The sequence below is a fragment of the Echiichthys vipera genome (assembly GCF_963691815.1).
Source record: "Echiichthys vipera genome assembly, chromosome: 16".
Taxonomy (NCBI): domain Eukaryota; kingdom Metazoa; phylum Chordata; class Actinopteri; order Perciformes; family Trachinidae; genus Echiichthys; species Echiichthys vipera.
This window is the reverse complement of record NC_139841.1, coordinates 16,836,331-16,863,430: the sequence shown is the minus strand read 5'-3', so window position 1 is coordinate 16,863,430 and position 27,100 is coordinate 16,836,331. Positions and strand designations below refer to the sequence as shown.

General features: G+C 40.6%; 1 protein-coding gene across 1 annotated transcript; it reads right to left on the bottom strand.

Annotated features, from left to right (window-relative positions):
- Positions 1-26,432, bottom strand: lrrc75bb (leucine rich repeat containing 75Bb; the record flags this gene model as incomplete). Its single annotated transcript, XM_083929423.1, has 4 exons — positions 26,136-26,432; positions 19,767-19,895; positions 16,655-16,767; positions 1-604 (listed from the first exon to the last, which is right to left on the bottom strand). Exons 1-4 carry the CDS (start codon positions 26,415-26,417, stop codon positions 1-3), a joined length of 1,128 nt encoding a protein of 375 aa, XP_083785549.1. The 5' UTR covers positions 26,418-26,432.
- Between the last annotated feature and the right edge of the window lie 668 nt (positions 26,433-27,100).

Genomic DNA, 27,100 nt, shown 5'->3' with positions numbered 1-27,100 from the left:
TCACCTCCCACAGAAGTGCAGTGGCACATTTTTTGACATGTTTTCTTCTCCAAACGCCCAGCCTCGAAGCTCCAGCCTGTCCTCCTCCTCCTCTTTATCATCTTCCTCTCCATCTCCCTCCTCGTACAGACTGGGCTCCTCCACGGATGTCTCTATGTTTGGGTTGTAGCCACTGAAGGCCTGTGCTTCCCTGTACTCGTAAATGGTGGGGAGGCTACTGCGCAAACCGAAGCGCCGCCGCAGGGCCACAAGCAGCGGCTGGGGCACGGTGAAGATATCAACATTGTTGCCCAGGTCGACCCACGCCAGGCTGGGGAACTTTTTAGGATCCTTCACTGCCTCTGTCAGGTCTTTCAGGATGGCCGTTGTCAGACGGTTCCCGTTGATGGCTAGTATGTTCAGTTTCGGCAGGCAGCTGAGGTGGGGCAGCAGCAGCCGTAAACTCTCGTCCTGCAGCTCAGTGAAGCTCAGGTCCACCGCAGACACCGCATCACTGCTGCTCTGGAGGTAAAAGGCTACGCGGTGGACGTCTCGGCCAGACAGCGGGATGCCTGAGAGGTTGACCACATCCCCGGAAAGTTTCTTCTTCAGGGTGGTCTTCAGACTGTTTGAAAGAGGAGAAAAAACAAACTTCTATCACTTTGTTTACAAGTTGGATGTCTGGGGCACAAAATGGCATGCTCATTCTTCAGCACTGGCAGTTAGTTTCACAGAAGTGCGTAAAAACAAACAATCTTTACTTCATGATACTGGGATTATTGATTTAAAGGGCTCTGTAATGAGGTGCAACACTGTCCCACAAGTACAGGGGAACTGCAAAGTATGCTAAAAATCCAGCAGTACAGTGTGGGGAGTGTAGCAATCAATAATGTAAAGAAGAGAATTAACATTTAAATGTGTCTCTGTCTGAGTCCCTCAAGCAACAAATTCTGTCTCCTGGGCTGAATGTCATCCACTGAAAAGCACCAGCTGCTTTCAGTTTCGGGTGTCACTTCTTTCTCCGTAAAGCCACCTCTAAGCCAGCTCTCTCAGTCTTCAAGTACGGAACAACCATCAAAAACAATAAATAAATGATTGTAAAACAAGGCAAGGCAGAAAATGTCGCCCTTCTTCCAGGGCCAATTAGTAACAGATATGTCACTTTGTTTTGGAGCTGGAGCTGAAGTTTATAAACAAGGATTCAGAAGGAGATGCATCTTTTTCATTGGATTTTTAATAAACAGGTCACATATCTCTGAAGGTGACACATGAATAAGCCACTTGAGTTTAGGAGCCAATTTTAAAAAAACAACAACATGAGGATTCACTTTATTGCTTCTGTAACATTGTCGGACTCACGATGGGCAGATTTAAGAGATATATTATAATGAGATATTGTCTTTCTTTCACATTCATCCCTCTTCCTTGTCAAAACTTGGTGTCTACATTACCCATAATGCAACTTGACCACTGGCAGTTCTGTGGGAAATTTGAGTGTGTTATGCTAGTAGCGGCTGATTCATTCTGGCTAAATTAACTTATTTTGAATGTATCCAAATTGTGTAGGGTTTATGTAGATCTATTGGCAGAAATTGATTAAAATATTCATAAATATGTTTTTATTATTATCACCTGAAACTAAGCATCGCTGTGTTTTCATTAGCTTAGAATGAGCCCTTCATATCTACATAGGGAACGCATCCTCTTCTAAGGAGCCCGACATGTTGCGCTGCCATGTTTATACAGTATCCCAGAACGACTAACCAAACACTGGACAGGATCTTTCACATTTTTGTTACACGAAGGCCACCTCGGGTTTTACTCAGGTTTTAAATAATTTTTTTTCACTGCCTGCTTCTGTGCAGGAACGTATTTAAGTTTTTTCAGAATGTGATAAACGTCCTCTGAGATATTATGCAGAACGGACAGGAGGATAAAAAGGTAGATGATGGATGGACGAATGCACTATAGAGGCACAAAATGTACGAGAAACAAGAGTGATAATGGCAAGTGATCATCTATTTTCAGTCCAAATGACTTCAGACAACTTACGTAGGTGTGAGGTGAATCCATCATAAGAAAAAGTACAACTATAACTTCACACTTGTCAGGTTGGATCATTGTATTCATCACTGCCTCTGATAGCACACTGCAATCTGAAACAAAGTGTTCTCCCTATATCAGAGTGTGGTTAAATATGCATAGGGGAGCTATGAGGAAGCTGCATACACGGAGCTGCAGTGCACTAGACTCCTTGTTTTTAAAGCCATTTCGACTCAGAGGGAAACATCTGCCCAACAAATGACAATAAAGTGGAAGCGTGGGAGACTTTGTTTAAAAAAAAAAATCAACCAAACAGGAGAAAAATGTTCTGTTTAACCGGCATAAGGTTTATCCTCTCTTTGTCTTAGTCCTGTTTGCATTTGTTCGTCCCCCTGTCTCCTCGGGCACAGCAAGGATTATTCCCACGTCTCTCTCTGCTCTCCAGTCTGCCAGGAAGCCTTAAAAAGTGTCAGGCGCTGCTCTTTCCATCTGTTACCCTTTCTGCTCGGTTAAGGGAAAGAAAAAAGATCTTTAGCACACCGCTGCTGTAATTTGCAAGATTATTGATTCCAGGAGTAGGCTATAATTCATCTCTCTCTCCTTTATATCATTACTATCGCTCACTACCTCTCACTTTCTGTTTCTTGGCCTATTTTCTTTCCCTCTCTCTTATAATTTTACTGTCTTTCCTGTTCTAAAATTGATCTGCTGAAGCACCGGTACCCACTTTTTTTCTTTTAAATGGCTTATTGCATTTGTATGTTTATTAAAATTCTCATAAAACCAGCAACCAACAACCAAGCCTCTTTACAGATTAAAATGTCAAGATAATTTATCATGTGAAAATGATGCCCGTACCTTATGTGTTCCCCTCTACTATCTATCTAACAATATAAGGCTGAAAATAACAATTGTTTTCATTATCAATTCATGTGTGTGTTTAGCCCAAGGATTTTATTGTTTATTCCAATGGCTCCTATGTTGCATCTGAAGGGTTGCAAGATGATTGCCAGGATAATTTTCTGTTTTTTTAGTCATTGCTTTTTGCCTTCAAAGTATTCAAGAAACACTTCACACAGTCTGCGGAAAAAAAAGTGACTGGTTGACTTGAAACCTCGAATGACGAAGCTAACCCGTTCTCATCCCAGCTCATTGCATACTGCTGTTTTGCCAGGACCTGTTGGCATAGACATGGGAAACACATGGCTAATTTTGTGGATTCACATAAAACTATGTGGTAAGGTTTAGGAAACAAAACCATTTGGTTAGGAGTAGGACAAAACTGTGTGTGGGGATACAATAAGTGCAATCGTAACTAACTACTAACTAACAAGGCTAATGCTATCAGCTCTGTGAGACTGTACTGAGGCACAGCCATGCTTAGGACTAACGTCAAAGCTAACATGCTGATGTTGGCGCTTGATGAATCAATAAGGGATCCCAAAAAGTTATAACAATCAATCCTATTAATCAATCTATCAATCTCCCATTAATGTCTGAACCAGTTGTCACGGCAATACATTAAGAAGATGTTGAGATATTTCAAGGTGAAATCTTTAACCTGCTGGTGGCACTAAAGGAAAAGTCAGGGGATCACATAAGTTGTTGGAATTCATCCTCTGAGTACCATGAAAGTCCACACAATATTTCTTTAGACTAGATTTTGAGATACGTTAGTCTGGACCAAAGCGGTTGACTGACCAAGATTGACAGGCCGGCATTGCCATCTGTATAGCCATGGCTTAAAAGGCAGGGAACCACAGATTTAGTCCTTAAAATGTCAGAAAATAGTGATTTCTATCAGCCAAAGTTGACATCTTCAAATTGCTTGTTTTGTCTGACCAACAGTCAGGCACCCAAATATATTAAATCCACAATGATATAAGCAGCAAATCCTCAGTCAGAAGCTGAAGCCACTAAGTGTTTGACCTTTATTGCTTGACAATATCCTTAAATGCTTAACTGATTATTAAATTGATGTTGATTCGTTTTATATCGATTCGACTAATGTATTCATTAACTAATCGTATCAGCACTCACACATTATTGACCTTGACAGTAGCATCTAAAAATTCCAGGAAAGTCTGACTGCATCTGTAGTTTCTTGGTGCACTCGACCACCTCTGCCACTTCTGAGGGTTTACTGGACCACTGTGGAATTTCTGCACTTTACTGTAATGAAACGGATTATCGGCATCGACTTTTGTTCTCCGGGACTTATTTATAGGAGGGTTTTCCTACTTGCTGGATCCCCGCCCATCTCACCTGTGTGCCTGTTTGTGTAGGAAGAGCTGATCCATGAGACAAAGTCAGGCACGGTGTACTGTAACTGAGTGGGTGGTGCAGGGGCAGGGTGGGCTCTAATGTGTGTTTAATGAGACAGTAAAGAAGACTTCAGACTCTCTTCCGAATCCTCTGCCTCTCGGATCTGTGGGCACATCCACCCACAGGCTGTTTGGCTCGCCACAGGCCCACAGCACAGCTACACGTAGCATTTCTAAAACCACAGTGCACAATGAAGTCCATCACCATGAAATGATAAGAACATAAACAACAACAACATGTTGCATCTCCCTCCCTCTGATGTGGCTGCCACGGTCGTAGGCAGTGATGCATATCCACTTGGACCAGCTTAGATACAAACAACTTCAAAGGATAGTGTACCCGCATTAAACATGATGCGAAACAAGAGCGTCCCTGCATTGGGACTCATTTAAGAGCAACAACTGAGAGAAATCCATTTATTGACATTCTCAGGAGCAACTGATACAACAGTGCAGGAATCTAATAGAAGCAGACTCATATGTCAAACTATTGGCTGCTTAAATGTGGGTTCAGGCAGACTGTCTAATTGCTTTTTGTAGCATGCCTTTCCTCAGGGATGTTGTTAACTTTTACGCACTGAACAAGGGTCCTCGCTGTTCTAGGCCTAGTTATGTAAAGCCCAGAGGTAAGAAGTAAAACATCAGGGGTTTGTGATGTTGAAACAGAGTGAAGGCAAAGAGACCGAGCATACAGAAAAGGTCAGAATTCATTTTAATGCAAAAGTGTTTTGCAATATGCTGCTGAAGAATCAGTAATTCAATCTAAACTGCAGTGAACAGAGTTCATACTGGATAACAAACCTACAGTGGCTTGATCTATCTCACAGGCTGCCAATGTTGATACAAAGATTTACACACACAACCTCTACACCTCTAATTTCTGATGTGTGAACTGCCATGTAATTTCCCCCCCAATATCAATCACATGAAATATGCAGTAGTATACTGTATATACGGTATATATTATAGCATATATTAGTATGTAGACCTCCAGTTCTGTTAAAGATCTGAAAAAGGTTGTCTGAGAATGCTCGACTTAGTGTGACCAATGATGATTACTATTGATGCTAGCTGCTCTGCACTGATTTTCCTTGACTTAAGCTTGGCGATTGATAAAGTAGATTATAACATTTTAATTTGATGTGTAAGAGACGGTTTAGAACTTCGCACACTGCTCTGGAATTGTCCATCTCCTGCCTCTCAAACAGCCAGTTTACAGTTGCTCCTGGTAACTTCAACTTATCTACTGCCCCTCTGAACTGTGGAGTACCTCAAGGCTCTGTTCCTGGCCCCTTCTATTTCTTATCCATGTGCTTCCACTTGTAAAAAGCACATTATTTTGATTGCTATGCTGATGAGGAGATAGTCTATGTAGCAATAACATCAGGAACCACCAGAATTTTGGTGTCTTTAAATAAGTCAGACTGACATCCTCCAACTCAATGACGAAATGTCAAAAATGATCCTGTTTAGGTAATTCAATTCATTTGAATGTAATGACACATTTGACACGCTCCCTTAAACCTAGTGTAACAATTCCATGGTCTGGTTCCAACATTTATCCGCAAGCTTTTGTATCCGCAAGGAAGTTGTGTATTTGCTGCTCGTGGCCATCTTTTGGAAATTCTTTTTCTTCTTATTATCTTCTTATTTCTTCTTCTTCTTCTTCTTCTTCTTCTTCTTCTTCTTCTTCTTCTTCTTCTTCTTCTTCTTCTTCTTCTTCTTCTTCTTCTTCTTATTATTATTATTATTATTGTATTGTTCCATCTTTCTCCTTTAGTGCTATACATCCCAAGACAAGACAAAAGCTTTTCCATTAAGGGTCATGGCAGACCCATTTCTGTATTCATTCATATTCTTACCCACATCTGGTGTCAATCAGTGTCCACAGTGTCCAGTATCTCTCCTGATGTTACAAAAATTAAGAGCTCATCATCAGCGTTAGTCTGCAGCTTCCCCTCACATTTGCAACCAAACACTCCCTCTACACTTAACCTGAAAGAGACAGAGGGCTGGTGAACATTTTAGAATCGTTATTCCGTGTGGGTGAGAGTTATAAGAGATATAATAAGAGAGTGGCAGGAGAAACTTGTAATCTGTTCAGTTACACAGAATATTTGGTACCCATTAATAAGAATCTTGTAAAGGGTTGGTAACTTGTAACCAGTTAATGCTGGAGGAAGATCTACATCAACCTGGCAACCCAAGATATTACACTATTACTGATCTTTAAAGCATTACTAAATTATTTATTAACCATGTATTAACCATTATTACATCAATGACAAACTTATAAACTCAAGCTTTATAGTAACGGGTGAGAAAATCTTCCTAGTTTAGCTATATATATTTGTCTTGCTGGATTGGTTGTAAAATTAAAAAAAATGCAATTATCTGGCCCACGTCAGTGTGTCACTGATCAGATCAGACATACAGCATATCCAAAGGACTAACTGGACAAACACTGTAATACATATTCACATTTACTCTCTGCTGGACATGTAGAGAAACATGACTTATTTCAGGGCACCTGAGAAACATTGGATGTGGATGCTGTTCCAGTGACACGTTGGATTGGTCAGATCAATGTCTGCTTCATCAACGCTTTGGTCTTGACCTGTTTATTCCTCCGATCGATCTAAGCTGTTTCGCCTCCAGGCATATGTATAATGCATGAGCGGCTCAGCCGTGGGAGAGCCTATGAGGGCCTAATGTAAAAACTCCTCCTTGAAAAGTGAGCTAAAAGAGAGAAAGAACTGCTCATTTATTTCTGTGCTTCTGTTTTTGCTGAATGTGCCTTCAGGACTATGACTGCGGCCTATAATGCTGAACATTTCCTTAACCAGTTAGTTTAACTCCACTCAGTTTTAGCATCAAATATGTGAGTGCGTTGGTGCAGCTCGGGCCGAGAATATCTTACAGTCGCTCTGAACAAAATATTTAACTAAATTTGTCTCAGTATGCTACTGTCATACTGATATTACGGTTTTGCAGAAAATGTACTGGGAAACATGAAAGTGATGATTGCATTCACCAGCCAGTGTCCTCCAGTTTCATGGGGATAATGGCACATTTTCTGTGGAGGAAAAAATAGCCCCAAAGCTCATTTGGATTTGGATTAAATTTTAGTGAAACATTTAGCGGATGGGCTGATAAAGACTTCCTCTATTGTACGTCGTCAATGCAGCAGCTCTGGGCTGTGCAATGTTTTGACATCCCAGATCAGTCACTTGGTTCTTTGAAACTTTGAGTCTGAAGTTTCAGGGAAAGTAGCAAATGTTGATGTCAACTGACAGCAGTGATGGGAACAGCACATGTGCCCTTAAAAAAGGAACAAAAAGGAACATAATGGAAATCTGACACGAGTCATTAAAAGCCAAATCCCCAACTTACAAACAGTTTGGTTGAAAAAACCCTGAAGATGTGGCACAATTATGTCATTGCAAACATGTCGAAAGGCACAAACAGGAGTGACATTTAAAAAAAAGGAAGAAGGAAAGGAAAATATGTCCTTATTTCTTTTGTAAATCTCATTTATGTTACTACTCTGCTACGCTCAGTTTACACCAAAAATAGCACAATCAGCAACTTGACTTCCGACCAAAGAGAAAAGCATATTTTTGCTGTTGTGCCAATGATTATAAAACCTCTTGGTACAGAACGTACCATAATGCAACTGTGCAGCGTGTAAAAATGCAAAATGTAAAATGTACTCTACGGCTGAGCTATAAATTCACCCATGATTTGATTTGATGTGACAAACTGGATGCTGGATAGTGAATACTGAATACTGAATACAGCGACAGAACACAGTAAAACAGTTTGCATTACATAACTGTATGGCATGGAGGAGTGCGCCTGTGTCTGCTATACTATGTCAAGGCACAGTTATGAAATCAGTATTAAAATGCAGGGCTCCAAACACAGACCGAGGGGCTTGATCGTTGGGGAGTGATCTGTATCTGCCTCAAAGGAACGAAAGCCACAGATGATCAATCCTTGTTTCTGTTACTCTCAAACAGCAGCAGCCTTATCTCAGATTTGCAGTTAAAATCCAATCAACGAGAGGTTAAGAGAGGTTCAAACCCTGGTCAAAAACTAGAGAAGTGTTGAAATGCTGTTATTTAAAGCAGCTCCTCAAGTTAAAAAATGTCTGTTAAATAAAAAAAAACACCTCCAACCTCGTGTTTACCGATCGACGCAGCTTATCATTCTAATTATTTCATAATGACCCTGTGCCCGGAAGATCGGAGAGATGGATACTGAGTGTCTCTTCCTCCTCCCCTTCATCCTCTAGGCTCTTCGTCTGTACCGCGGGAAGACCCTCAATTATTCATGGACGAGGATGGTGGTTGGATCTTCAAGTCTCTATTAAAAGTGGAGGTCAACTAGAAAGCAGACTGTGCAGTCAAGTGGAATGCTTCATCTCTGGATGGAAATGTAAGCAGAGAAGGTGAAATCTTTTAAAAAACCAGACATCTGTGATTGTGTACAAAAACACAAACTCACAAAACTTTCACATATTCCTTCTCCGTGCTGTCAGAGTTTTTTCCCTGGCCTTAGGAGTCTACTGTACCTTGTAGGCCTGTCAGAGGTCAGGGCTGCTTAGTCGGAGCGTGTTTGGCCCTCCAGTGCGCACCCCAGGGGGGTGACTTGGCTCAAGAAATAGGTCATGTATGTCTCAAAAGACAGATGACACATGGCAGTGTACGGATGCCACATGTACAGTAAATGCATTAAGGAAGATTTATCTGGTTCATTTTTTTTCAGGGGTGCCACAGCAGCTGTGTGACAGAGAGTGGGTTTAATCAGATTATTATTACTATGGGGGCATCACTGCGAGGTAGGAATATACTGTATTTACTGGTATTTCCTGCAGTTGACTATTTTAAATAGCCAAAGGCTGTGGAGCCTCTCAGATCAAGTTTTAAAATGAATGTTGTAAATTAGATCTGTGTCTTCCATGCTGTGGCATGATTTCAGATTTCAGCCTGTTCTGTCTTTTAAAAGAGATTTGATTTCAATTCATGGTTGAATAAACACTGAACAAGTTTAAGAGTCAGCAACACTAGAGACTCTATGAGGCTATTGGGCACAGTGATGCTTTGAGCCAGCAGTTTCAAATGTTGTCTCTCAATTGGACGGGCGCCTATTATCTCAAATTGAAGATGCTACATGGATAATGGAAGCTCAATTATATTTTAACGCGGCTTGTCTATTTTTTTTTATCTTTGGCCCTAAAACAGGTAAAAACTACATATAACTGAGTAAAGGTAAAAAGCAGGTAAAAAAGCCCCTGCTGCACCCCACCTACGTATGCTCTGTGTCCATTCCCCATGTATTTTGGTAACAAATGGTACTTAAATGTAATTTCATTTTTATCTGTCCCTCCATGATAATGCAAATAGAATAATACATTTATTTTACTTGGTTAGGTTTAAGCAACAAAAATACTTAGTTAGGTTTGGCAAAAAAGATTGAGGTTTGGGTTAAAATACTATTGTTTGTAGAATGTAAAAAAGTGTAACTTAATTTGGTGATGGGTCATCGGTAATAGCATCCGTAGTATGCATTTGAGCTAAATACTATCTATTTGTACATAAACCACAGTACTGGACAAATCAAAGTTGAAGAATCACCAAAGTTATTACACTTAATCCTAAAGAGAATATAAACGTCTGCACCAAATTTCCTGTCAATCCATTCAATATCTGTTGAGACATTTCAATCTGATACATAAATGTCAACCTCTGTGGTGCGAGAAGTCAGAGGATCACCAAAGTCAGTAAGATTCATCTGTACACCTGTTTTGGGTTTAACCTTGTTAGTCCTTTCCCCGCTCCCCCGTTTTCCCCTGCCAATCAACTCCCTGTTTGATCCGTCTCTCATATCCTTTCACCTGATCTTCTCCAGCTGCACTTCATCCCCTCCTCAGTTTGTATTTAGGCCATGGTTTTTAGGTCAGTCTTTGTTGGATCCTTGTCGTTTTGTTATGTTTAGACCCCTTTGCCTTGACAGAAGAGTCGTCTACAGTTCCTGTTGTCTGCAGTCTCCTGCGTTTGGGTTCATCTGTTTCATTTTTGTGACATAATGCCTGTGAAAATCTCACAGCAATCCATCCAACAGCTGTTGAGATATTTCTGTCTAGACCAGCTGACAGGCTGACCTTGCCATCCAAAGAGAAATAAAAATATCTTCCACTTCCACCAAAAGCACATCTTGACTCTTATTCAGTATGTAAGCCACTTGAGACAACGGCTTTGTTTTGCGGCTCATGGCCATTTTCGAAGTGTTGCTGTTTTGTTGTGCGAGTCCTTGAAAAGTTTTACCTCTATTAACATTATTTTTATTACTGTAAATGATATCCCCCCAATGACTCTTTCATCTTCTCGCACTAAAATTGGTTCTTTATTTTTATTTATGTGTGAAATTGTGGCTGTATTTTCCTCTACTTCAAACGTGCATTAAAAAACAAAATAAGCCATGGCCTTAAAGAAATGGACAGGAAAATAAGCTTAAATCCAGTTACCAACACGTACAATATTAAGGACTGCAAAGGTGGTAGGTGTGGTGACTTGACCCTGGAAGGATCACGTAATGGAGAAGGGCTCAAAATAACAGCGGAGAAAAGAGGAAGAAGGGATTTTTTTCAAAGATTAGAGCAAATTAGCCTGAGCACAGCAGGGAGAAACGGGAGATTGTATCCCAGTGAACATTTCTTCTGTGATTAAGCCCTGTTTATGCCCTGAAAGCCACTGGAGGAAGCAGATGAGGATTTGATGTCGGAGAATGTTGAGAGGCTGAAGACAGACTGCAAAGGTTTGGATGAGGAGAGTGTTTCCCGAGCTGAGCCCAGAGTGTGTTTCCATGCTTGAGACAGAAGACAATTTTAAAACATATCTGCATAAGCCTCTTTGGGTTGAAATGTGGAGCTGTGTTCAGAGCAAACCCCCACCACAGCGATTTCCTGGTTGATCCAATAAGGAAGTGCCTAAAATGGCAGTGATCCTGGTGTCCACTAGGGGCAAGTTTCATAATAGAGCAATTTCTCATTGACCCCCATGTTAAACAGGCTGGTCTTATAGCATAATTAAACCTGTTTAAGGCCTGGGACAAAAAAAACCCCATTCTAGTCTGTATGTGTAGATCATATCTCCATGACAACACTGAGAGGGGGGTGAATTTTTTTGTACCAGGCTACTTTTTATTTAATTGAAAGTTATAGTTTATGAATAATTAGGGGCGTGGCCTTTTGAGGGACAGCAAGCTGCTGTCCCTCACTTCGCCTCAGAGGTATACATCAGCCAGAAGGACATATCTCCCTCCCCCAATGTCACATCAATGCCCTTTTTTCGTAAGAGAAAATGAGGCAGAGTCAAAGTCTGACAAAGTGGCGACTTCAGTAGTAGGCGAGTACGACTGGATCAAGTTGAGAGAACGGACCTCGATGTAGAGGCTACGTCCATTTTTGGCTGCCGGGGCAAGCCAGAATTCCCCATTTTGAATGTTATCACTCATGCTATCAGTGGTTTATCAGTCTCATGGGTACAGGATGTCATTAGTTTGGTCGAGACCCCTTGTGAATTCAAACAAAACTAATGTTACTTGGTTAGGGTGATAGGCAACAAAACTACTCTGTTAGGTTTGGGAAGGAGATTGTGTTTTTTTGTAATTTTTTTTAATTTTTTTACATAACTTATGTTTTTAGTATTAGTTAAGAACGTAATGTAAAAATGTTACATAAGAAAATTATGTTATGCAGCCTAGCGTAAAAGAAAGTGACTGATGAGTTTTTGGTTTAATGGAACACCCACGATGGAAGTCCTGTGTGTCTTTTGTGTGACCCATCCATCACCCCTACTTTCCCCCTTATGCGGAGTCTTGGTCTTTTAATGCTGAGTGTCTACATAGTGTTTTTTTTTCCTAAGTGCCACCATCTTCTTTAAACTGTTCCCAATGAGGAGAGAGCTTATATGCGCTTCTTATTGAAAATCTTTGTCAAAAGCGCTGGCGTCGTCGCTGTTGCTCCTTTTCAGTAAACTAACACCTGACAGAAAAGCCCATTTGTGGGAGCAGATCGGCCGGGCACTTAATGTTGCTTGTGAGTGTTGTGCTTTTATCACCACATGTTTTTGTGTTGCAAACACTTTGGTACCACTTTTGTTTATGATTGTTTGCACAATGAGGATGATAAACACAAGACGTGATGAATTTGTAATGGTAAAACTTCAAGACATGAGGTCGTGTCTTTCATCTTCTTGGTTAATATTGCTGTTATATTTCACCGTGTTGGAACTGCGCAGTATTAACTATGCTTTGACTGTTTTCTGAGGGAAATGCTTGTGCTAAACCCTCAAGATTTGCAGATATGAATGCAGACTATTATATCGTTTTTTCAGGTGAAAATTTGGTTAAAGTTTTTCCAAAGAGTGAAGCTGGCAAGGTACTGTTTGTCTATACTCCAACAGCTCTGTTGAGCTGTATTTGCAGATAAATAACAGCAATAAAATGACTTTTGGACGACCTTATCAGTGTGGAGTCGAGGTCAGATATCAGGACTCAGACTATCAAAGCTCATCACAGCTGACTACACCTGGCTAAACAGCTGTCTCATTTCTCTCTTAATCATCTGTGGCATGACCTTCATGACTGAATATTAGCACTTCAAAAAAATCATATTCTAAAAAAAAATGCCAGATGCACTTAGATTTCCTCCACCACTTGGAGTATCTTAACCCTAGATAAAATAGTCGTCTTCTTGAACCACAGTTATTTCTTTAAATGTACTGAAGATGTCTATAATAGGTGCTGTAAGAGCCTCACATCAACTACTGCCGTGCGGTAAAGACAAGCAATGAAATAGCATCTGCCATCGGAGTCCAATCTCTTCGAAATGTGCTGGAAGGGCAATTTTGGTGTCATAAAAGAATATGAGCTTGATTAATCTGAAATTCTATACCAATTACAATAACATTAAAAACTCATGGGGACTCCACAACACTGTGCTTCTCAGAAACCTGGCACAGACAGCCACAGAGGAAAAAATGAAATTGCTTTAATAACATATAAAATGTGACAGTTGCTTTCCAGTTACAATGTTATAAAGGCAAAGCAGGCTGGAGTAATAAAGCTTGAATCATGATTAATGTGTTACCTCTTGAAGATTTGCAACCAACTGCATATATTCTGTTTAAAGTAATTGAATTTGAGTTCCGGTCGGAGAGCAGACCGCAGCACATTTCTAGAGTGATCAAATAGACTTTTCAATATCACAAAAAAGAATGTAAGAATGCGTCGTTATACGATAGCTAATGCTTTTCATTCTTAAATATGAAGAGATCAAATTCATAATCGATTCGAAGCGAGGCGGAAAAGAAAGAGGGTAATACGCAACTTCTAGTGGGCAACCTTGCAGTGATTCCCCCTCCCCACTCCCTGTTTTTCTCTCTGTCTGACAAAGCGTTTCCCCAGAGCCTCGGCTCAAACTGCAGAACTGCTGTGTGGCAACTGTTGAGCAAAATGGACTCTCACTAGAATGAGAGAAAAAATCACACAGGAAAATACGAGAGGAAGAAAATCAATGCGAGGAAGGGATTTTAAAATAGTAAGAATGGAGGAGCTGGGGGGTAAAGAAAAAGAAAAGCAGAAAGGTGAGGGGGGAGGAGACAGACTGAGACAAGGGAAATGGAGCAGGAGCTATAATGAAAAGATCAATAACAGAAGAGCATTTGAAACAAACTGTGTCCTAATGATTCATTTCATCCAAATATATTAATTTCTGCTCTTTTATTTTGGTGGGTGTCATATTAACAGGGGAAAAAAACTGGTCTGCTTTGAGTCCCACAGTAAGGGGCTGCTGCCTGGATGCTTGCAGTAAAAGCTGGGAGAGAGACAGAGCTTGCTAATGAGCACACTGGGCGAGCCCGCCTTGTTGTTCTGTTGAGTGTTATTTCAAAATACTGCAACCAAGAGACTGGGGCGGGAAGTTAACTCAAGCTGTCAAAATATCTTTCAATCTGGGTTAATTGCTCAGGGAGATGAAGCCTCGTGATCATCATTAGAGATGTTTTTTTTGTTTCATAACATCACACCACAAATGTACCTGTTACTTAATTGGAGTTGGAGTTTTAATTTGTTCAAACTGAGTTTCTACTGCTGCTGCAGCGTCAGTTTGGTGACAGCTGGTCCCAGTTCAAATGGGGCTGTTCAGTCATGCATTGTAGTTCAGACCAAAGATTCGCAACAAGATGAAACTTGCAAGTACTGTAGTTGCAATGTGCAGGTCTGCAACATTCTGCACCCTGCCAATTCACACCAGTGAGACGAGGCGACACGGTGCATCATCTCCATAGCAACGACTCTCTGTACTTCTGTTCTAACCTACGACTTTTCAGGCTTTTTTTTCATAGCTGTATATAATTTGTAGCATTATAAAATATAAATGAGTCCAGAGAAAGTAAGATACTCACTACAGCTGCATTTCTAGTTGAGATAAAACGGTAATATAATGTTTTATTTCCCTGATTCACTGCTTTGTTCTGGATTACGGCGTTCATTCTCCTTATTCATGTTTTTGCTCGTTCGACACACTCTCTCCGTCTCTTTCTCTCTCTCGCACGCTCGATGAATCTCCGTCCAAAATGGCCATTTCAACCAGCTGTAAGTGACTTGACCAGCAGACTTTTCAAACATTTAACTGGCTGTTGAAACATGGCATGTGCCTTACGTTCTAAAACCAGCTGCTGGAGGCTTTACAAGCTAAGTAGGAGGCGACAACAGCAGCCGGTTCACATCGCTGTAACTTTCACCTGCAACGTTTAACCATAACAGTCTGAACTGGGCTTCTATATTAGTTTTCTCCAGATCATTCTTGGAGATTAGTTTGTAGATGTTAGAAAAGATATTAAAATCACACTTAGCGTTGTTTAAGATGGCTCTAGGCCGTTTTTCTGACAATAGTGTCTGGCGGGAAACTGTTTACTGCTGAGAGACAAGTGTGGCAATTGATGGATCATCGTAAGGAGACACAAGGGTTTTTCACACAGAGATTCCGCAACAGCAGCACAATGTTGGAACGGCGTAACATAAAGCAGTAAAGCTGCCCCAGTTGTGATTTCATGCAGAACGCTGGCATCCCGGAAGCAAAACCAGCATCGGCATCTAGTGTGTGAGCCGATCTGCACATTAATCGACAACTCGAAGCCGAGATGACCAACAAACTGTGAGCTTTGTACGATATGGTAGTACACACATTTTGACCATTTTGTCGACTAGTCATCGTTACTGTGTGTCTATCCGCCCTGCTGGCTTTCCCATTCACACAGAAGTCCGCTCAGTGCTACCTCTGTTGCTATCTACTATCTGTCCCCCCATTCCATCTCTGGGCCTTTCACACAGATGGTGGGAAGAAATAAAGACAGGGTGACATAAAGGCGCCTGCAACAAAAAAAAATGGATGTTTGAATGGGGCTACAGTTACACAGGTAGATGATGGATACAGTAAACCTTCATGTATTAAGAAACAAATAGAGGTTTAAATGGATGTGTGAAAGGTAGCATTTCTAGATTCATCCTTCAGATAAAATGCACACATAAAAACATTAAATGCAAAAAATTGTCTTTCATCAGGATTTTCCTCAGGGCGTAGCTGGATTTATTTGAGCTTTTCATCTGCAGTCTTACTTTCAATTACTTTACAAGATAATAACAGTTTACAGTTCAGCTTTGATGCAATGAAGACTGTCTAACAAGTGACCTGATTATATATGCAGACCTCCAACCCAAACTGCTGCCGCTGCAACAGTAATTATTCAACTCAGACTCTCTATTATAATCACTCAGGCATAAAACTGATGATTCGCTGAAAAACAGACAACAGCACTGTGCTGTTTTCAACCTGAAAGATACTGTAGTTCAAAATACCACAAAATCAAACAATTATTTTATGACAAATAAACTTTTAAAAACTTTTTACGGCAAATAATCCACAGTTCTGTTTTTAAAAAGTTTATGGTGAGAAATTCTGGTACTCTACAATAACAGTGATATATTCCCATTTCCCAATCTTGTAATACTGAAACTGAAATAGGACTCCCTGGGAGTCCTATTTCAGTTTCAGTATTACAAGCAAACAAACAATTGTCAATACTGATATATTCCCAATTCTGTATTGCAGACTGGCATTTCGGAGAAGCTCTACAGTTATTCATGAATTGCACGGATGCCTATGGTATGTGTTTACTTTGGCATGGACTTCATCTTTAGAGTGATGGCACAGCGTCAGGCGGCAGCAAAGAGGACACACTCACCAGGCCTGAGACTTCCTCCTGGGCACGCTCTGTCTCGTCCACTTGGAGTGAGGGGTCAGGTGGAAAATCAGCTGGCGGCAGATCTTGTTGGTGGACTTGAACGAATCAGTCTCCTGTAACACGCACACATGATGGACCAAAATTAGAAACCTATAATACACAAATTAAAATGAATTAATTAATGTAAACCATCGCAGAATTACTCAAACAAACCACTGAACAATGCAAATTTTGCATTTGGCAAAGTAGAAACGGAGCTGTTGGATATCTACAAGGAGTGTATAAATGCTAGATGTCTGATCTGCAAACTACATTAGTGATTTCTACACAGTCAGAAAGTGTTTTTCTTGTCCTTTGAATACAGCTGCTTCAAACATTTTCTACATTTATTTTCCCTCCTGCTTCCCTCTTGCGTCTCTCCTCCCCCCTCTCCTCTCTGCCTTCTTTTTTCTCTCTCCCACCTCCGTCAAAGACTTTAAATGGAATGCGTTGTTCTGAGCAGGGTAAATCTAATTAATGGTACAACACGACAACAAGAAAGAGGTAATGTGGCGAGAGGGGGTAGAAAAAAGGCAGGGGCAATTTACCTTAAGGCGATTAACCATTCTGGCTGCCTCTTCTTTTCTAGGGTGACAAACAAACATGCCGCATACTTCTAAACAGTCAGTGCTGCTGTTTCAGCCACTTGGATGACTGAACACGACGTTATAGCAGCGCATACTGATTCACAATGTGAAAGTAATCCTAGAAAATCTGTGGACTGGAAGGATCAACAAAGTCACTAGATTCCATAAGCATTCTTAGACGTGAATCACGAGCCTGTAAAGCTGAGTGCATACATTAAATTAACTGTTTGAAACTGATGACCATGAGCTTCAAAACATTTGCAGATGATTCATCTTTTACTCCTTAATATGTCCTTGAATATACTGTATAATAAATCTTACTGTGGTGAAAAATACTTGGCATAGAAAGCAGCTGTCAGGCCTTAAATCCAGCGCATTGCCTCTCTACATCCTCGTCACGTCTGACACAGTATCCTGCCACGGGTCGCCAGCCAGTCAGAAGAACGCTGCCAGCTCCTCACTTTCCCTCCTGTCCTCCTGGGCTTTCCCAGCGATAAGATTAGAGTTTCTCACAGGTGATTATCATCTGGACGCGGTAAGTAAAAACTAGACACACACAGTGACTTTATCTTAAGGCAGCCCATCTTTTCCTAAAAGAGATAACTGCAGACTTCAGATAAGCGTAATGGCTACTGGCTCTTCGTTTTTACAGCCACTCTGAGCCGCTTCTGTAGTGTCTTCACCCTCAAGCCCAAGTTTGAGAAGTAATTTGAAATCTAATATTTCAGATTTGTATGTGTCATGGGTCTGGATAAATCAGGAGCAGACCTTTTATTTTATTGACCACATAAATCTGAACTGATTTCATATGCATAATTGAAGTGTTTGTAAAATGTATTGAAATGTTAGACAACTGAATGTAAATTATTAATGTTGTTGATGCTGTGAAAGGTTTGTTCTTATCAGTAATATATGTAAACCAATTTGAGGGTGACAGCAGGTAAGTTGGTAAGACTCAATTCAGACCTTATCTTATATCAATTTCTAATATGAGACACCAATGTACACATTAATAAAACCCTGATCCAGAGACAGAACATGGTCTTCTGAATATAGCAAGGTGCATCATTATGACCCACGGCACACATGGAATGGAGATGTAAGATATATACTATATATACAGGATATATACAAGTATATATAAAATAAGAGATATATTTAAACACCCTCCACCTTTTCTGGACCCCTTTCATTCTCTAATAACAGTGTGAAGTCTCTGTTACTTGGGGAGCACAGATTCCACAGCACTCAAGGGACTCCAGTTTGGTCCCACTGGCCACCTGCCACCTGTCAGAGCCCTCAAAAAGCTCTCATTGTTAGTGCCAAAGCCTCGCTGCCCAAAGCCACAGCGCCATTGACCGTGGCCAGCGGCCCGGTTGACCTCACCATGGTGACCACTGGGCCCCTGCCCAGGTTGCTTTCATACACCTGAAGGTTCTGGAGCACAGCTGCTACCATTTGCCAATGTGCTAAAAGAGCACATGACCAGCGGGCAAAACAGACCGCATGGTGCCACAGCAAAAAACAGTCAGAAAAACTGACCTAGTGCATCTCCTTTGGCCCTATACCTTTCATCCCTCACCTCTTTACCCACCCTACAGCATGCAGGTGTCCCCTTTGTAGGTGGGAGTGGTAGCCTTCATTTTAAGCTTTTTTCACGTGCAGACTTAAAAATGAAATATGGTGGGAGAAAACTTCAGAATGCATTGTGAACTGTGGCGGAAAAAGGGTTAAAAACATGGCCATAAAGAGACATTCAACTGTAAGCAGTAGATGATTTGTTAATTTTTAACAAAGGGGACAGACCTGGTTTGTTTTGTTCACCCACAAATAGAAAACTGCGCCATGAACGGTGGCGAAATCAGTTTGAATATCTTAATGCAATGAATTATGAGCTCATTCCTGATATTTACAGTAGTATCTTACCGAACTCTCTGCGGCCAATGTCAAAGTAACAATTGTAGCTATGCTAACTGTGAAAAGTCACATTCTAAAGATATTTGAGCAAATTTTTGATTTGTAGCTATAGAAATAAAACTCGACTTGACTTAAAATGTGCTGAGCTACACACATTCCACTTGTTAAACATCCAGAGTCAGTTATGTAGATCTGTGAATAGTATGCAGGATCCCTACAGTACATAATAAAAGTTAATGTGTCATGAGAGACCAAGACATGCTTAGTGATCCATTATACTCATGGCCTAATACCTGATCTTTAATTCCTCACGCTTCCATGCTTCCTAGCTTCTGTAGTTGTGTTTGTACAAAGCGAACTGACCATTCATTGTTGTCACAACAGCATGGCAACAAATATGACACACGCACTTAGGCGTAGCTAATAAATGCGGACTTGTTGCAGCCTGTCTCCCCCTGTTTGTTGGCGTAGCCCTTTCCCTGTTAATTAGTGTGACGTCTGTAGAAATTATTTTTCATAATTCATGAATGTAACAGTTAAAAACAAACTGAATCTTTCTGGATTCTCACCCTTTTTGGACACTGCAGGTCCCGGGCGAGACTGAGCAGGAGCTCATGAGAAATGGGGTCCACCAGGTTCAGAAAAGCTGCATTCTTATACAAAATGTCATTGAGTGACGTTCCTTGGAGTCCCAAATCCTGAGAGAAAAGAAGAGAGAGCGGAAGTGATTTGGTTAACACCGACTAAAACTAACAGTGTAGACATTCAGAAATGAATTTGATTAGAACAGCCTTGTCTGAGCCACGCTTAATTTAATATTCAAGTGACATTCCATGGATAGTTTAATATAAAATAGAGTCAATGTTTATGAGCTTTGTTCATCATCCCCTTTCATCTTGCCCTCTTATCACGTTGCGAGCTGATAAGGTTTTGCTATCAGGGTCATGTGTTAACACCCACTACAGAAGATAAGGGGTGGGGAGAGTGTCTATTTGTGTGTGCGTGTGTGTGTGTGTGTGTGTGTGTGTGTGTGTGTGTGTGTGTGTGTGTGTGTGTGTGTGTGTGTGTGTACGTGTGTGTGTGTGTGTTCGTGTGTGTGTGGGCCATAGGAGTAAAGTTGAAGAAATCTCAGATAAAAGTGGTCTGGTCTTTCTTCAAATACTACAGTTCTCCTCATTATTATTACTCTTACAGTTTCTTAATTGCAGATTTCAGTTGTAGTTCAAAATCATTTTCACAAAACACTACTCTAAAACGTCTGAGGAAAATCCTTTCTGATTCCAGTTAAATGTGCTTTCTACCTTTAATCTTCAGCATTCAGAAGTAAAAGATTGAGTGATGCGAAGAACTGTTCAATAAAACCAGGAACCAGGATTCATGCTCTGTTGTTGATGATATTTCTATCGGACTGACAATTTACATTGAAAATGTAAATATGTTGCATCTTCGGGTGATGCTTTGAGTGCTGATGTGTTGTTAATAGCCAGTGTTTGAGCTTCACCAACATTCGACATTCACTGCCTTTTTGGGGAAGATACCAACACCCACACAGCGGGGGGAAAAAAAGCAAAACAACAAACATCAGGCAAGACGTGAATCTGAGCAGATGAAACAAAAAAATGAACAGAAAATGAAAGGTTGGAAGTAAGAGGAAAAAAAATCAAAAGAAATCTTTTCTTTTTAGGTATAAAGCTGCATTCCTCTCCTAATCCACAACAACTGTGAAAAGATGATTTCCTCTACTCATAAATGCTGGTACATCAGTGGCATAACTGCTGCTACTGACTAACAAACATGTTTTGCTGGACCTCAATCCTCTTGTAAAAGCTTTAGAGCTGAAGAGTAAATACTGGCAGCCCTATATGAACTGAAAAGCTTTTCAAATAGCAGGCTTGAGGTGGAAGCTGTGTAAAACATGCTGTATACGCTCTGACAGCTCTAACACTTGCGGCACAGTGGAAGAAAAAGGAAAACTGCCATCAGCATTTTCTCCTCCTCCAGCTTTTGAGTTGATTTATTACAGCGGAGCTCTGTGGGATTCCCTGACACTGGACTATCCTCCAGACTACCTCTCCCTTTAATAAATCTCATTTAGCACAGACTGAGGGTACCACACAGGTCCATAAATGGATGCACGCATGATGATGTGTGTCTACTGCGTAGTACAGCCACAGCATCAGATATGAGGGTGATTCACAGCTGAAACAAAGCCTGCTTTTTTAAATACACACAGATCTGATCCTGTAGATTAATTTGACTGATTCGTAATCATAAAAGCGCAAAATGTTTTCCCATCGCCTGTGTACACGCCTGCGTGCCCTCAGAATGCCACATATCTAATCTGAAGCCTTGTCACAGAAAGTCTGAATAAAGCGACAAGCTCCCATGCAGTTTGTTAGAATGCAATTAAATGAATTGCACAGTGTGGCAAATCCAGTCCCACAGTTCTCTGCTTCAGTGTGAGAAAAACATGTCGCTGCTGTCATTAGTCCAGTTATATAACTTACTTTTTCATGGACTGAAAAATGACATGTTCTTTTCTGTGATTGACAAAATGTTGTGATCTTTGCTTGTATGAAATCCTATCAAAATCCAAGGTATGTATTCAAAACGGTATGGTTGGCACATAAAAAAGTACTGAAAAGACACAAAGCAACTACGCCTTGGCAAAGATATCTGACTAACAGGAGGAATCAGTCAAATGAGTCAAATGTGACCGGATATACGGATAGTCTTTTGTTGCACACTTGTTTAAAATGAACACTATATATTTGTATATACTTGATGGTGTGTCATTCACTCCTGCAAAGTGAGTCTCCATGTTCACTTCAGTATTTTCATTTTCACCAGATTGTTATGATATTTATGCTGTAGCTACAGGCCACATCAGCCGAGTGCCAAAAACTCATCCTTTTTAAAAGAATTGTTTGACATTTAGGGAGCTAAGCCCATTCACTTTCCTGCTGAGGATTGAATGAGAAGATTGATACCACATAATGTCTGTATGGCAAGTATGAAGCTACAGCCATGAGAAGTTTAGCTTATCTTTGCACAAAGACTCGAAACAGCTAGTCTGGCTCAGGGGCATCCCTATGTTCCCGAGCGGAAACATCAGAACTTTTTCCCCTAAAAGGGTCCAATGTTCCCCGGTCGCATACGCCTCTGCCTTCACAGATTTAATTCAGCATTTTGTCAGGGTTAGAGGTTATGGTTAGGGTGAGGGTCAGGGTTAGGGGGTAGTGTTAGGGTCTACATAGGACTATTTGCTGTGGAATTTGGCACTGATTGGGGAAAAAATAAGAGAACATAGGATCCTTTCTGTGAACAGCGGGGAACAGCTGACCTTTTTTTTTTTTTTTTAAAGGGTCTTATGTTCCCCGGTGACATACAAAGCTGGGAACATAGGACCTAGGGAAAATAGGTACGGTTCCGCCTGGCTCTGTCCAAAGATCCCTTATTAGCTACGGTATATCTAGTTTGTTCAATCTGTAAAAAAATCAGAATGTAAAAACAACTTATTGCTGTCCTGGTGTCACCGTGATGTTGCCAGACAACCAGCAGTTGAGTTTACTGAATCCAGCACATGGCCCCCCCAAGTAAAACCACTATTTACATATTATGCATGGCTCAAACAAACAAACAAACATATATGTGATGTTAATAAGTGAGGTGCTGGTATTTTTTGATGCCTTAAACTGAGCCAGGCTAGCTGTTTTCCCCTGTTTCTCGCGTTTTTGCTAAGCTATGTTAACCAGCTGCAGGCCTAGATATTTACAATACTGACAGGAGAGTAGTATTAATCTTTTCGCATCATTCAGCAAAAAAATGTGGAACTACTTGATAAACGTGTGTTGGTGTCAAACGTTTATTCATAGCATACATAGATTATTTGTTTTTTAAACCCTAACTAACCCTAGACACAACAAATATACATATTCTAGCTTAATTGTGTATTATTGAATAAAATAATAATAAGACCACAGAGGCAGCAAAATCTGACAGTCAGTCAGTTTTGTATTGATGTATTCACAGTTGAATAAAGCAACATGTGTTGTAACCTCAGACTTCAGAATGGTCTTCATACACTACAGACAACACCTTAATTAGTGTCTTCTCCATCGCTGCACATTGGTTACTCAGTGTGCATGTTGTAGCGTAACTGACATGAGTATTTGCTGATTCTTTGTTTACTAATGAATATAGAAGATCCCAAACTAATTAACCTAATGGCCCAGAAGGCAGATCTGCGATGGAGATACAGTGCGGGGGCCGGTGTTATTGGTTCCTCTTTGTAATGACTTCCTCTATGAAAGAAACGTGTTCAAGCATCCATCATCTCCAGGTGATTATCTCCAGATCCATCCGTCTCTGAGGAAAAGCTGCTTTGCAGCTGGAGAGAATCAACAGGAGACCTGCTGCCAGTTATTTTTTTTCCCCCTATCTTGAAGTATTGTTAGTCAGACACTTGGCTTCGGCCCCAACGACATACAGCAGCAGCATCGCTCTGGCTTCACCTCAGTGAGTGATGGAGAGTGTATTCGTGCTTCGTGAGCAATTTAAATGCCGAGCTATGGAGAAAGCTGCCAGTGCTCACGACCCACATAAGATATAAGATATAAAATTATGAGAGACTGAGGGACTGCTTTAAAGTTCACAAATTACGCTAATTTTCAGGCTCATACTTGTATTTTGGGTTTGTTCTAGAACATGTTTACAGTATTTTTCTCATACTATCTGTCTGAATATACCTGCATTCACCCTCTTCTGAAACAATCGGTTTAAGTGCCTGTCTCTTTTACCCTCCGAATAAAGCCCACTCTACTCTGATCAGTGTTTATGGATCTTCTACATTTCAAATTCCGGCAACCCTGCACCGTCATTGCAGCCAGAAAATGATTGTAACTGCACTGCAGTGGCACTTTCTGCCTTTATATAGTATGAAGTCCTGAAGGTCTTATTTAAAAAGACAGTTATTGAATACAGACTGTGTTCATTTCTCTGTGAATTAAGCAATTGATACTTTGACAGTATTTATATAGAACCTTGACCTGCTTTATAATAGAAAAAAGTAAAAAATAAAAAAGTTTTACAATAACAAACCGCGACAGACACATTGATGTCTTACAGGAAGATAAGCATGAGTCATATGCCTCCTGCTTCACACAAATATGAACATGAAGCTTTACGATGAAGTTTAAATTAACCCAATAATGCATGTTCAGACAATGGACTCTGTGCAAAGAAGAGAGAATTCATATCTGTGATCAGTTTAGACTTCAGCGTCTCTCCTTAATGCTGCACACATCTGCTTAATTTTCCGTACAGATGGGCAGGGAGTTTGCATGACAGGGGGCCCTCTTGATCAGAACTGCTTTTGTCTGAACTTCAAAACTGTGCTGTTCTCCTTTGATACCAGAAGGCAGCGGAAAGCTCAAGCTGAGCTTTAAAAACGATTTTTTTTTTCTTCTCTCTAGTTTGGATACATCTATTGAAAGTGAGGATTAGACCAGGGAAAGCATTAGATGTGAAAATGTAATGGAGCATACTTAAATGCAAGAAATAAACAAACCTACCTATGGGTGCTATGACGCTAACAGCAAAGTGTTTGCACCATGCTGGCAACAGGGGGCAAAATTGGAGGTATTTAAAAATACCATATCAGTATCAATTGATAGGCACAGAGAATGTTCCTATTTGCTCAGGACAGAGAGGGTAGAGGGAGGGCAGCAGGAAGAGGTCTCCCTCTACTTCAAATTCTGGCTTGTTTTTTTTACTTTTTCAATACTGCGGCTTTAATCCTAAAAAAAAGCTTGTTACCGTGAGGCCACAGGCTAGTACATCATTTGTTTTCAAAAAGGAAATCTCAAATTTAAGATCATTAAGTCGTCAGATGAAAACATGACGGCAAAGTCTTAAGTTGGTTTGGGTGTATTTTAATGGGATAACATATAATACACTCAGTGTTCTGTGTTATTTGGAGGTGATTGACTATTCAAAACATTAACTAGCTGACTTCCTAGCCATTCAGACTAAACAGGTGCATGATTTGAACCAGTGCTACTTTTTCCTCAGGAATAGTAACCCTTTAACACTATTTGGAGAGAAGGTTGTGCAGGATCTATTACACTGTTGGATTATCAGAATGCTTTAAAAGTAGGGAGACAACAGACTTTTAGGGTTTCAGTTGTATCCTCTGCCATTCATTAAGAATGACCTAAAAGATGAGAGTCTATCGACACATTTATAATCATGTTCATATTCATCTCACTTTCCATAGTACAGTTGGGGACTGTTCTACACACTGACGACTGTCAACAACACACAGCCAACTCTCGAGTTTTCATCTGAATTAAAAGATGAATTACCTTTTAAAGAAGAAGACAGAGTGCTGCGTCTCTGTGAGAAAGGTTTCCTCATGAGAACAAAAAATGGATGATTAAATGACTTAACTTTTAAGAAAATATTAACACACTGACACCTGCAGATACTTCCATGGAAGGAGGGATTTTCTCCAATGAGCACCATCAGTTTAAATCTAGCAGGACTTTTGCACACCCAGTACCTCTGTACACAACATAGGGATGTCAGATATACTGAAATAAGGATACAGCAACTGAATAAACTGCTGTTATACACATTTTCAAGCATCTACACTTAGATGAACACAAACTTTATCTGTATATATATATATATATATATATATATATATATATATATATATATATATATATAGAGAGAGAGAGAGAGAGAGAGAGAGAGAGATCATTATATGCAAAAATGCCTTTTAAAACACAAATGTAGGCTACGCAAACTTTTTTTTCTCCCACGTGCTTTATCGATAAAACACACTTACAGTATCAATTACACCGCTTCTTAAAAAAAATAAAGTGCAGACTGACAAACTCGGTGCATGATCCAAAATAATGTCAGCCGTTTACCTTTCTCACTAGTTTGAGCACTTCGGCTGCCTGCTCCATCTTCTGCTCCCGGAGAAGCCTCTGGATTTCCCGGATCCAAGCTACCCGCCTGACAAATGGGCTGTGGTTGGTTTTCCGCAGCATCCCCGGGAGCTTATCGGACTTGAGCATCAAGGAGGTAAACAAGAAGTCTCCGCCGCCTCTTCTGTCGCTCTCTCCCGGGGTGTCATTCCTCTGGCGTCTCCTCTTGGACACTTTTGTTTCAAGATCGAGACTTCTCTGTCTGGTCAACTTAGAACCCATCACTCCTGAGAGGATGTGTCGGTGATGGTGGTGAGAGGGATTTTACAACATGCAGCCAAAACATCACACTTAACTTGCTCTCCTCCGTGAAATAGTGTCTAAAAGTTTCAAGGCTACTTTAACATCCTCATCCCCATCCTCATCATCCTCATCATCATCAACATCATCATCCTCATGCCCGGTCTCGCCGTCGTCCCTCTACTCTCATCCGTCCATGCACTCACTGCCTGGGCGCTCTGGCATCCTTCGCTTTACTCAGAGCTGGTGCGCTCCTCAGCCAATCAGATCGCGATTCTCCGCACAGCCTGAGAGTGTGAGAGTCATGTCGGAGACTGACCTCAGCTGGGATTTTCTTACTGGACCCAACATCATAACACACTTGCTTGTTTCATTTGACTATGAGGAGGAAGACTTGTTTAATCCTGCTTAATTATAGTGTAGGGTCTTATGTAACAATTTCATAATCTAGTAATATAGATAGATAGATAGATAGATAGATAGATAGATAGATAAATAGATAGATAGATAGATATAGATGTTTAAATCTGTTTAAATCTATTTAAATTTCATAATAATCTCTACATCCATCACATACGCATGGGTGTCAAACTGATCCAGTAAAGGGCCGTGTGGCTGCAGGTTTTCATTCCAACCAAGCAAGAACACACCTGACTCGACTTACT